At 32.5% G+C, this 13,298-nt stretch overlaps 1 protein-coding gene across 1 annotated transcript in view; it reads left to right on the top strand.

The window, feature by feature from the left end:
• Positions 1–13,298, top strand: part of LOC148282343 (thyrotropin receptor-like) — a 103,551-nt gene that overhangs the window by 61,151 nt on the left and 29,102 nt on the right. The window contains exons 4-6 of the mRNA XM_088225281.1: positions 1,520–1,591; positions 6,174–6,242; positions 7,701–7,844. Of these exons, the coding sequence (XP_088081407.1) occupies positions 1,520–1,591; positions 6,174–6,242; positions 7,701–7,844 (285 nt within the window). The remainder of the gene's footprint in view (positions 1–1,519; positions 1,592–6,173; positions 6,243–7,700; positions 7,845–13,298) is intronic.

The raw sequence follows: 13,298 nt of genomic DNA, 5'->3' as shown, positions 1-13,298 counted from the left end.
TAAATGCCTTAGCAAGTTTATGTATTTTACTAAGCACCTTCCTGCAAATGACAAGCGTAAATCTATATTGACCAAAGTGAGGCTAAAGAAAAGGAAATACAACTTAATGGAATTCGTGGGGTAAACAAGGTTTATTTGCAATCAAACAACGTTATTTGGAGCGACGTTAAAAGGATTAAGTTTTTCAAGCTTTGGGGTTGTGTCAACAGCACAAAAAGGAAATTAATTTAGCAACGCGGGAAGAAAGGCTTTTACATGAAATACTCTCAAAGCTTCGGCTTTCTTTTACTGAAATATAAATAAACATAACTTTATTACCCGCTTTTTGTTAACTCTTTAATGCTTAAGAATCCATTTGTTAAGTTTAAATGCCTTAAATTCAATTAAAATTTTCCACGTATATTTTTAATGTTTTTGCTGTGAAATATTTCACGTATTAAAGGTTTTTTTTAACTCTCCATTCCTGAGCCGTGATTAGGAAGGAATTAAGGACCGCATACCTGCTGAATAGGAAGTTAAGGACCGCATACCTGCAGCATGGCGGTATAGTTGAAAAAAAATTCTCTAGAGTGATAACAAAGATATACTACCGACCCCCCACCTTCATGTTTTGGGTAGGAACATTGTTATGTAAAAATAGGAAGCATACGTCACGGTATACATATCTACGAACCTTCATTATGACGTCATAGTTAAAGATAAAGTCTCCCGAGCGATTACCCCCCACCATCAATTTTTTATGTAAGTACATCGGTGTGTACCTCTATACGCATATCTACGCATTAAAAGAGACAAAAAAAAATTCTACCGAGCAAATTTTATTTCGCTCTGAGGTTGGTACTTTTTTTCTTAAAATAATATTAAAAATATTAAAGAGAAATAAATTAATTTGAAAGTCGAATTGAACTCTGTCATGGCTGCCAGTTTTAAAAACAAACGCTTAGATTCACAGATAATGTGGCTAGATTCTGCCCTGTTAACATATAAGAGCGTCTAGGCGTAAAATATTGCCACTATACAAAATAATTTTGTTATTATAGTTTTTCCATCTGTTTTACTATCTTCTTGAGTGTACGTATCGAGACGTTAAACGAACCGTCTTTATAATTGCTCAGTAGATAAATACAGCCGATCGTTACGCATACCATCTTGGTAATTGTCAAAAATCATAAAAAAAAATGTATTTCAACGAGCTTTTTTTTTAATTAGGATGAATTGAAATTTATGAACGCTTTGAAGTGGATACTTTTTATCACAGAAGACTATTAAAATATAAATGAGAACTATTTTAAATTTTAATGAAATAAGAAACGCGGACTAAATTTTCGATATAATATGAACGGTGTGGTGGTTATGCATTATATTTTTGTTAGGTTTTGTTATACATATGTTTATGCATTTCTTTTATTTAAACTGAATTATGTCAGAAGCTATGTAAATACGTAAACTTTCATATAAGTACTCGTTTTGCCATATTTGACTTTTAATTATTAACATTTTATATTTTTTATTGTTGCAGATTACTAAAGAGAAACCGCATTTCTTCAATCGACGAAAAAGCGTTCGCCAATCTGACATCTTTGAAAATACTGTAAGTAAAACTCTTCCAATTAAAATTTACCTTAAAATATCTGTAGGGTATCAAATAGGCAAATGAAGGCCTGTTCTAGAGATGCTTCATTTTACCAGTTTAATCTGTTTCCAACCAACGAATGTCAAAGTAGTAAATGTACGAATTAAATTGTAGCTGGATATGGTGATCCCGTCCACAGCTAAAGGTGGACAGAAGAGGTGTATTTGTCTCATGTTGAATAAGATACAATACTTAGTTGCGTAGTGCGAGAGTAATGGCAATGATGTGTAGAACTATTTATTTATTAATTAAGGAAATCATAGTCTTTATACAGGGTGTTCATTAAACTCTGTCACATCCGAAACCACGATTATCAGTATGAGCAAGAAGACATATTGGCACATTCAAATATTTTTTTAGAACGAATAAAATTTTAAAAATAAAAAACCAAAAAAAGGAAATGGTTGCTTACTTCTACAGGGGAGAAACGAGGAGGGGGAGGGAGAGGGTCTTATACTGCGCCGCGCTCTTCTCACTTCTTCCCTGCAGAAGTAAGCAACCATTTGTTTTTTTTAAATATTCGAATATTTTAAATATTTTATTTCGAAAATTTTTCTTTGTTTTAAATATTTTTTTAAATATGCTAATATGTCTTCTTACCCATACTGATCATCGTGGTTTCGGGTGTGACAGGGTTTAAAGAACACCCTGTATAAATACAATGTACAAAATAACAATAAAAAAAGTAACACCAATTACAGATTTCACACTAATTTATTATGAATGCAGGAGGAAAGGGAAAAAAATAATTAAATTCTAAAAAAGGAAAAAAAATAAATATTAAATAAAAATTACATAAAAAGAAGACATTATATAGCTCCAACTTTACATTTCTCCCTCTCTATGCTTCCATGAACATTTATATTTCTTGGTAAAAATACACAACCAACAATAATTAATTAGATGCAGGTAGTAGATGTACAAGTGAATAAGTATACATAAAGAGTTGAAGTTAAATATTAACATTTTAATTTTAAATTAATATTAAAAGTTTAAATTAAAAGTTAATATTAAGAATTAAAATTGAAAAATTTAAATTGAAAGATTAAATTAAAAGTCAAATTAAAACTACAAAGGAACGTGGCCTATAAAGAGACCACAGGACGCAACGCCAGTCAGTCCAGCTCGACGACGTCACACAGTTCCAGCATGTAGTTCAAGTGCAGTCTCTTCAACCCATCATCGCCGCCACGCTCGCGCTACACAACCAAGTGCTGCATCTACATCGGCGTACTGCCAGGGTTTTCGAAAATACCCGCGTACTGAGAACTCTTTACAACTCCTTGGTGCGAAGTAGACTCGATAGTGGCTCGATGATTTGGAGGCCACATGAACTGAAGTACTCTCCTTTGATATGGAAAACCCAAAAGATGTTTCTGAGATATCTCTACATGAGAGAGTGCGGGTATTATCCTTGGCTCTACCTCATCGAGTTTCTCCAGGGTATGCTTGGCTACAACAGTTTAGAAACTAGAAGGAATGTATATTTGATTACTCATTTATATCGATTGTTGCGCGCTATGATCGATAATTCTGAGATTATGATGAGCATTGGTTTGTATGTTCCTGATAATTACCTGATAATTGCTGACAGCGTCAGCATAGATTGTTTCATATTCCGATATTCAGGACCAACCTACCTATGTTAATATATAACATTGCTCTGGATATTTATCTGTTCCGTGTATCCGAAGGGGTTTTTCGGAGCAGGATTCTCCTACTAATTTGACATGAGTCTCTTTCATGTATTTTTATTTATTTATATAATATGTACGTATTAAATATATGTTTGTTATGTATATGTTATATTTAAATAAAAAAATTAATTAAATCTTATTCGCCATGTAATAAATACGCATTAAACTGCAAATTCGTTTCTTCTGTCAATCCCTAAATGGAGTAGGAGCCCCAACCCTCAACTACCTATGTATTTCCCACATATTTACGAAATATGAGATTCAGATACTGTGAGAATAATGTGTCTATTACGTCAGTGTTTTGAAGAAAACTTTCGAGAAATTTTTCCTTGACTTCAAATCAAACTTATTTTCTCAGCATTTTCCAATGCTTTTAGTGAGATGAATTGACACTTGAATGCAGTATTCGTATGAAAACACCCAAAAGATATTTTAGATATTTTTAAAACTGTCACAACTTTCAATATTTTCAAAATGTCAACTTTATTGGCCAAAGGGTTATGCTTTTTTTCCTTAACCCAGTTCTTGGACAAAATATTTTGCAGTATAAGGTTCAACGAGGAAGTTTAGTGCTACGAGAATTTGAAAACATGGAATGTTTTTTTAGACGTAGTAAAAATAAGAGCATTTAATCGTAAGGTGAAGTTTCTAGAAAATGTCTGAAAAAAAAATTAAAAATGGTTTCAATGAAAAAAAACTACTTCACAAATTCACAGGTTTAAGTGACCACGGGTGAATAGTTACCAATGCATTAAAGCGTTGTTAAATTGTTGTGGCAATAGACAACCGATTTCCGGCTTCCAGGGTAGCCATGTTTTTCGACGTTTAGCGTATTTTGACGTGGGTACAAATAATGAGGAAGTTCTGTGTTTTTCTTATATTTATTTGACAACATTTTTGTAGACACGGACTGGATTCAACTCCCTGGGGAGCTGTTTATATTAACATATTACAACAGAGATGAAGAACAATTTTATTTACATTTATTATATGTTGATAAATTACCTGGTCCATGAAGAAGTATAGAAATTGAAAAAATAATATTTTCAGGCGTTGTCTAGTATGTAGGTGAAATAATTCAATTAGTTGAATCTCACCTGCATAAATAAAGGTTTCAGCTCTTTTACTTCACAAATATCAACAGATGAAAGAATTGAAGAAATATAGATGTTCAAATAAAGGCAGAATGGTGAATGTTACACAGTGTGTAAAGTGACCACTTAAACCAGCCATTGACAGGTCATAAGCCCTGTAGATGCCTGGACTTCTATATTACCTTCTCTTAAATGTTCTTCATCTCTGTTGTAATATGTTATTATATTTATTTGTTAAAAGACTATTAGACAACGACAAAAAATATTTGTTCAATTTTTATAGATCGTATTTATCAGCATTATGATTTATTAAAGTTTCGTATTTCTGAAATTACTCCGTGAGTGACGTCTCAAGTTCTCTTCCGCTTCTTCTCGGTCAGGTCTGCCGATTGGTCCGTTCGCTTACTGTAAACCGGAAATCTTCCACGACTCTCTCACCATTAGTTGATTCATATGAAACTAGTGACGTCGTTCAAAGTAGTTAGTTTTTGTTTACATATTACAACAGAGATGAAGAACATTTAAGAAAAGGTAATATAGAAGTCTAGGCATCTACAGGGCTTATGACCTGTCAATGGCTGGTTTAAGTGGCCACTTTACACATTGTGTAACATTCACCATTCTGCCCATATTTGAACATCTATATTCCTTCAATTCTTTCATCTGTTGAAGTTAAAGAGCTGAAACCTTTATTTATGCGGGTGAGATTCATCTAATTGAATTATTTCACCTACATACTAGGCAACGCCTGAAAATGTTATTTTTTTTCAATTTCTATACTTCTTCATGGACCAGGTGGATTTATCAACAATATTTTGAGTTTGTCCAAATTTTTGTAGACAAGGACTGGATTCAACTCCCAGGGGAGCTGTTTATATTAACATATTACAACAGAGATGAAAAACATTTAAGAGAAGGTAATATAGAAGTCTAGGCATCCACAGGGCTTATGACCTGTCAATGGCTGGTTTTAGGAGCAAAAAATCATAAACATTCTTGTATACCCACGAACAGGCCATGCCTTTGTGAGATTTTTGTTTACTATTTTTACTGTTAATATTTATTTCATTTCCATGTAATTCTACTTTATTTTTTAATACTTTGTTTTACCTTTTATGTATATTATAAACAAAACAAAAAAAATAAATAATAATAATAAAAATGTAATTCCAAAAAATATAACATTAAAAAAATGATGTTATATGTAAATTGCGATAAAATATATTCTCGGATCGATAAATAATTGTGATGAATTATTTTCACGGATCAATAAATTGCGATTAAATGTTTTCTTTAGAAACCGTAGGTATTACTTTTTCTTTTATTTTTTTTGCTATTACATGCTTATTCAATAAAACTACAATCACACATATGGAAAAAAGGTTATTTTTCCAAAACTAAAGATAATTTGTTTTCCGTTCTGAAACGAGAACATTGATACATTAACGCAAAATAAAATCTACAAACTTCAAGATAACACTGAAATACATTGAAATAATACTGTTTTTAGAAAATCTTTTGAATTTGCGTGATTTATTCGCACTTTGAGGAGAAAAGACGTTTAAACTAATGGCGAGGGCATTACCTCTCGTAAAAAGCGTTTTTTAACGTCAGTACTTAATAGGTTAATAATATATGGTGACAGCTTAACTTTCATAGAATATGTAGATAATGCTTAAATTTGTTAATTTTATGGTTCTATTTCAATTTGTCACTGGAATTTCAAAACACAAAAAAATCTTTTTTTAGGGAACTGGATGACAATCTTCTAGGAGACATCCCATCTGCTATCCATCAACTTCCGAGTCTTCAAGAATTGTAAGTTTTAAAAAAAATAAATAATATTGATCCATTTTATTTATTACATACGTGTATTATTGCTAGTAGTTGAAATATGTAAAAGGGTCATTTCAATAATCAGTTACTTTCATACTTGGATAGGGTCCTTTTTTTTCATTTTGAAAATATTTTCGAGCCTGAACGTGGGTTTCTGAGGGAGGTACCAGGAATACCCCCACCAAAATGCCATTAATACGACTTTAACAAAAGGTCTTAATGGTTGTCACGGTAGTGTTCATAAAACAGTTTAAAATTATTTCGTGTAGAAGCGAAATTATACATTTTATCATAAAATACTGTTGCTATTGGCTGATATATGACATCGCGTCGCTCTTGCTGAGACACGTTGAACAAGAATTAATGAAATTATCAATCTCGTTAGCTAGTCGATACAACGAGGAATTCGGAGGGTATTGAATATAAAATTTAAAGCATGAAATCCGGTTTTTGTGGTTATGGCTGGAAATATGCGCCCAAACAGCAAAAAACACGCATAGGAACTAACCACCATGTCAAAGATTATAGAACTATAGAGCGATGAATTGTAATATTTGCTGTTTGCACGGTGGAAAGTAAAAATAAAAGGTAATTATTAATGAAGAAATTCGACCAAAAAATATTTTAATAATTTTGATATATTTTTAACATTATGGGGTAAGATTACGCAAAAAATGAAATCAATACGATGATTAGCAAAAAAGTCATTTGAAAAATATTTTTCCTGAAGAACCCTACATACTTAGACCTTAATAATTGTTAAAAGAACTATCTCTCTAAGCGTTTTGATCTATTCAAGAGGTAGTTAAGTCTTTATTCAACCGTATCTTTTCGAATATCGACACCTTTTATGTTGCCAGTCAAAAGCGAATGCCTCCTATTTTGTATCATTTTAAATGCCAGGAAATAAAAATGCAATTATATAGGTTAAATACCACACTTTTGATGATTAATGTGTTACTTTTCACTATAATCTTCATGCATTTTCACAGTTTTGGTCCATCTTTTAACAAGAAAATTCAATTGTGGTAAAAAGTACAAACTTTCAAAAACCGCAGTTGTCAAATAATTGCTGTCACACAGCCTTTACTGGGAGAGAGAATGCAACACGAGTCATCTGTAGTTATCCAGTGGTCATCACGAATAATGTCATTGACTAGCTGAATGTTGCGTGGAGTCACTGCAGTCAACGGCCTGCCGCTCCACTTTTCGTCACTCAACGATGTTTATCCTTCAGCTTCACTCCAGCGACAAACCTATCGTATAACAGTTCTGAAATCCGCTGTTGCATCACCGTACAGATTTATCTTTCATGAATGCCAATAGGAACTTCGCCTTCTGCATTCAAGAATTCAATAACAGAACGCTGTCTAACACAATACGAACATTGATGTTATAACGAAAAAATATTCGATCTTAAATTGCTTAAATTGTTTTCAGGTCTATTTCTGGAAACCGTATCAAGTATATTGGCTATGGGGTCTTGCAGAAGTCTCCCAAGTTGGCTCTCTTAGAGTTAAAAGGGAATCCGTTGGTTGGCGTTGATCCTCACGCTTTCAGCTTCTTACCAAAACTGAGGAAATTGTAAGTATCCATATATTTTTTATAGTTTCCAATAAAAAGAGGTGAGTATAGTTAAATGTATAAATAAATATAGCTTCTTCATTAACAATGCATTTGTTGAATTTACGTTTAATATGTTATTTTGTTGTTTCAGTATTATTGTTATCATATTCATGTTTTTACTCAGTGTATTTTTATATAAACTATTTTTAGTACATACTCTAAAAATATGATAATATATTTTTTTAATTATTTATAAATCATATAACACAAAGTACTTTACAAGTATAATACGTTGAATTACATTCCCAGGAGTTACAACAACTCAATTCGGGACATAAATAATATTAGCATTTAGAAAGTAACAAATATTGAGAACAACAAAGAAACAAAGCAAGTTTAGCACCTTTATAACTAAATATACAACAACAATATATACGCCTTAAACCTTTTCTTACACAAGCAGAATAAATACATATAAAAAAACGCTTTAAAGATTTAAAAAAAGTAGTGAATCTACTAAGGGAGATAAGGTCATTAACATCACATGCCATGCAGATGATGCTGCCATAGTAATGATGAGAACATATCCATCTCAGTCAGTAAACATCTGGATGCCTAAGAAATGTCGTTTAGTACAATAAACACATGAATTATTTATTGATAACATAATTCGGATGTACAAAACGTGTGTCAGACCAAATCATGGTGTATACAACAGAGGCGAGGATAGATAGAGATAATGTTAGTATATTTGTCTCTAGCAACAACAACAACAACAAACCATCACGCCGTTTCCCCGTAAGGGTAGGCAGAGAGGATAAAACGCCACATAACTCTATCTTTGCATGTAGATCTCGCTTCCTCTACATTCATACATCTTTTCATGCACGCGTGCTGATTATTCCAATTTTTGACATAACCATCTTCAAGTATTTGTTGGATTTGGTCATGCCATGTCTTTCTCGGTCTTCCTCTATTTCTGCATCCATTAACATTCACATTGTAAATATTCTTAGCCGTTCTTTCGCTGTCCATTTGTTCTATATGTCCAAACCAGCGCAGAGCTCCCGCATCTTGGTTTTGTCGATAATGCTTGTCTCAGCCTTACATAAGGCACGGATCTCAACATTGTGCATCTTTCGTACATATTTTTACCACATATTTGCCTGAGAGATCGCATTTCGACAGCATTCAGCCTACTTTCATCCCTGTTTTTCCGTGTCCATTTTTCGCTCCCATACATCAGGGTCGGGACCAGGACTCCGTTGTGAACTGCTAATTTTGCCTCTTGTGACACGCATTTATTTGCCAAGGTTGATTTAACCCTTACGCTGCTACGCAGTTTTTCAAGAATCTAATCAGAAATCCTCTTATTTATACATTTAAAAAATATTTTATCGAATACGTTGTTTTCCAAACACACTACTGTTTTATCAATTAATAGCAATTCCAAGAAAAATATTCCATTTCATAAATATCTAATTCAAGCCCAATGGAGTGAGCAAGATAGACAATTCGTGCCGAAAATATACAATTTTCGTACAGCGGTTGTAAACCCTTTCTTAATTGAAAATAAAAACAAACAAAACTGATCTCGTACTGCAATCTCAAGGCGCATTGTTATTATTGAAACGAAATAATTATGATAGTTTTTTTGTTGATTGCGGGGCAAAGTGCTCTGTTATATATTATCAAACCTACCACTTCCATCAATGCATCTAAACAAAAATTGAGTAAAATATATCTTGAAATTTGTTGCAACAGAGAGGGAAAACATTTTTGCCAAGGGAATATGGAAGTCTAGGCATTTACAGGACTTATGATCTGTCATTGGCTGGTTTAAATCACCACTTTACACACTGTGAAATATTCACTATTCTGGGTATGTTTACACATCCACATTCATGATTATTTTTACATTAACTCAACTCTTCCATCTGTTGACTTTTGCAAACTAAAATAGCTGAAACCTTTATATCAATAAATAAAAATAGTTTATCCGACATCAGTCGGTGAGTTTCATCTGGATAAACTATTTCACCTCTTAGGTAATGCCCACAAATACTTTAAATTTTTTACGGAAGTTATTTTAATCAACAATATTTTGAGTATGTCCAAATGTTTGTAGGGAGTTATTTAGATTAAAACTTAAATGTAACCGGTAAATTTACTAAGAAGTGATATTATTTCTTGGTAGTTGTTTTAATTTAATATAATTTTAATTTGAAAAAAATAATGTTTTTGTACAACTGTCTCACAAATTGATATCACTTCTAAGAAAAATATTCCGTTACACTAATAGCTAGTTCACGCATAATGGATTGAGCGAGATAGACAACAGTTGCCGAAACTACAAACAGCTGAGGTAAATTACTTATTTTTTACATTTATATATATTTTTAATCTTACTTTGTTACTCTAACTAACAATTTAACTCTGCAAAGCGTCCTTTTTATTATGAATAAATTTACAAAATATATCATTCAAAATGATAACGGATAGTGAAAGTGATAAAGAAGTTCAGTCATATCACTCCACTACTTCGGGAACTACACTGGCTACGTTTTCCACAGAGGGTCGAATACAAACTCTGTTGGCTTATGTATAAGTCACTGCACAACTCTGCTCCGGAATATCTAAGGGAAATATGCATTCCAGATGAACTAGCTGACAGGCGTCTCACGCTTAGATCAGTTACGTCTACGGCGAGAGGAAAAGTTATTATACCTCTACGCAAACAGCGCACTAAATTTAGTGAACGCGCATTTGCGGTTGCAGGCCCTATGGCATATAATGCTCTTTCAGCAGAGGTGCGAGGCTGTGAAAGTAAAGTGATGTTTCGGAAAAAACTAAAAACCCACTGGTTCTCTAAATCATTTGAATAAATCCGTAGCATGTGACAAAAAAATAAATTATTTTAATTAAATTACAAATTTAAAAGCTTCAATCAAATTAATTTAACAATAAAATCACTATGTAAAGCGCCCTTGAGGTATTTTATTACGAAAATGGCGCTATATAAGTTATCCATAATAATAATAATAATAATAATAATAAAAAAAAGAAATAATTGTTCCTCGCCGAGAAACTCGGAGGCTCAGCAGCTCAACCTATTCCGAAAATGAATTAGACAATAACGATATTTTATAAGTGATAGTGATAATAATTTATAATATGACTCTTACGAAGAGCACGAAATCGAAGAAGCTTTTTCTGAAGTATTTTTGGATCAATATCGAGCTGATATACCTCATTTACGTTTTGTTTGTAGAATAGTTTGTAGAATAGAGTTTGTATAGTAATAATTACGTTTTGTTAGTAGAGTAATAATTACTACCTAATGAACAGCTAAAACATTTTGATTTACCATTACTGTGGGTACCCATTATAATAAATTAACAAATGATTTTTTTAGTATTCAAACGTCCTAATTGACAATCATTAGGTTCCATGGTGAATTATTTTTATGTTTTATGGCTCTTTACTTATTTGTTTATATTCTTAATTATGGGGTTTTTCCGGTGATATAGGGACCTCACTAGATAAGAGTTATTATATTAAAGGTAAAATATTCAATTAGTTATTCATTACGGAAGTACATCAATATTTTCGTAATCACTGAATCGGGTTTAATAGCGGGGAAAACACCAAATATAATTATTTTCCTCAAATATCATGTAAGTGATTCAAAATCTAACTTTTAACATAGATTTATTTTTTTCACTGTTTTTGGAATGTAAAAAAGTTCACTGTTTCAGGTCCCGACTAGCTAGAAGTTTCCTGTGTTTAGTCGTTTCTCTTTTCAAAAGCACTGCAAATTTAAACATCATAAGTAAATTTATAATGAGGATGTTTAGTGGTTTAAAAAAAAAAAATGTTTTTAGACAAAGATTTTTTTTTCAATTTTTTTGTATCGTATTATCAGCGCTACGGTCTTTTAAAGTTTTGTATTTCTGACATTAATCCGCGTGTGACGTTGCAAGTTCTCTTCCGCTTCTTCTCGGTTAGTTCTGTTGATTGGTCCATTGACGATTAGCAAACCGGAAATCTTACACAACCCTCTTATCATTGGTTGATTCATTTGAACAAGTGACGTCGTTCAATACTGTTCGTTTTCATTAAAATATTTTAAATGATTTTTCATTCATTTTCAAGAAACTTTGCCGTACAATTTAATGCTTAAATTTTTACTGCGCGAAAGAAAACATTTTTTGTATTAAATTTTTCGTAGGGCTGAAATAGGAACGAAACTAAATAATAACCCGTCGAATAAGTAATTTTTATGTTTCGAAAATGTTTTATACCACTGACGGTTAAGTGCAACAAGCAGTTCCCGAATTCATTTACCCTTTTGGGGATTATGACGTCAGCATCAGTCTAGTTAGAACTTTATGATAGGGATTAACAACAACGATATATCGTTGTTTAGCAGTATAAGGGTTAAATGCACCGTTCACTCTTTTCCCGGCACTCACCCTCCTTTCAATATCTTTCTCAGTCATTCCATCCCTAGTCAACATACTTCCCAGATACACAAATTCCTCTACTTGTTTTAGTATAACTCCATTCACAGTGATTTCACATTTAGTCATACTTTCATTTTTTTCAAAAACCATCACATTCGATTTATCGACATTCATCAGTAAATCGCTTCCCTTGCATACATCGTAGACCTTTGTTACCAAAAATTCTAGTTCCTCTTTGTTGTACGACATCGTCAGCATACAAAAGTTAATTGACATTTAAATAACCCATTTTTGCTCCCATTCTTAAGCCTTTCAATTACTAAACGTCGGGTTATGTCGACTGCCTTGTAGGTTCCACATAAATTGCTAAATATTTATCCGCGTTGATATCGTTCCGTAAAAATTGTCTCGTGAGAACGTTTTTTTACTTCACGCTCATTTTTGATAAAATTTTAGACTAACATGGTATGTGTAGTGCACAGAAAGAGTAAAAGATTGTACTTACAGTTTTTATATATTTTATTAATACAAAAGATACAATATATAAACTTAACTAAATATAATAGCGAACGGAAATACTTAAAAATAACTCAAGAAATCTAATTTGTAAAACTTAAAATAAAGCAGTTAAGAAAAAGTATGAAATCGTAACAATTAAAACTAAATCAAGTTTTTGTCTAAAGAACGTGCGTCACCGATCACAGCCAAAACGCTTCTCTTGGTGTCCGTCGCTCGGACCTGGCGCGCGACGTCGCGTGTGGCGTATATAGTGTTGTCACATGAGTGACAAAAAGGGGAAGGTATCTGGTATTAAAGTTCTGAACACCTGTTGATAAAGTAACACCTATATTCGATCTCAAAATCGTTTTTCCGTTACTTTCTGATGGTGTCGTTGGCTTATGTGAAAGGGCTATACGTAAAACGTTCATTTATGTAAAACAGAACTTTTTTTTTCAATTTGCCACAGCGCGTTTATCGACTCATATCTTTAGTTATGGATAAATTT

The sequence above is a fragment of the Micrasema longulum genome, unplaced genomic scaffold (genome assembly GCF_059751315.1).
Source record: "Micrasema longulum isolate JH-2025_06_02 unplaced genomic scaffold, ASM5975131v1 h1tg000340l, whole genome shotgun sequence".
Classification (NCBI taxonomy): domain Eukaryota; kingdom Metazoa; phylum Arthropoda; class Insecta; order Trichoptera; family Brachycentridae; genus Micrasema; species Micrasema longulum.
The sequence above is the reverse complement of the archived record's forward strand: the minus strand, read 5'-3'. Positions and strand labels throughout refer to the sequence as shown.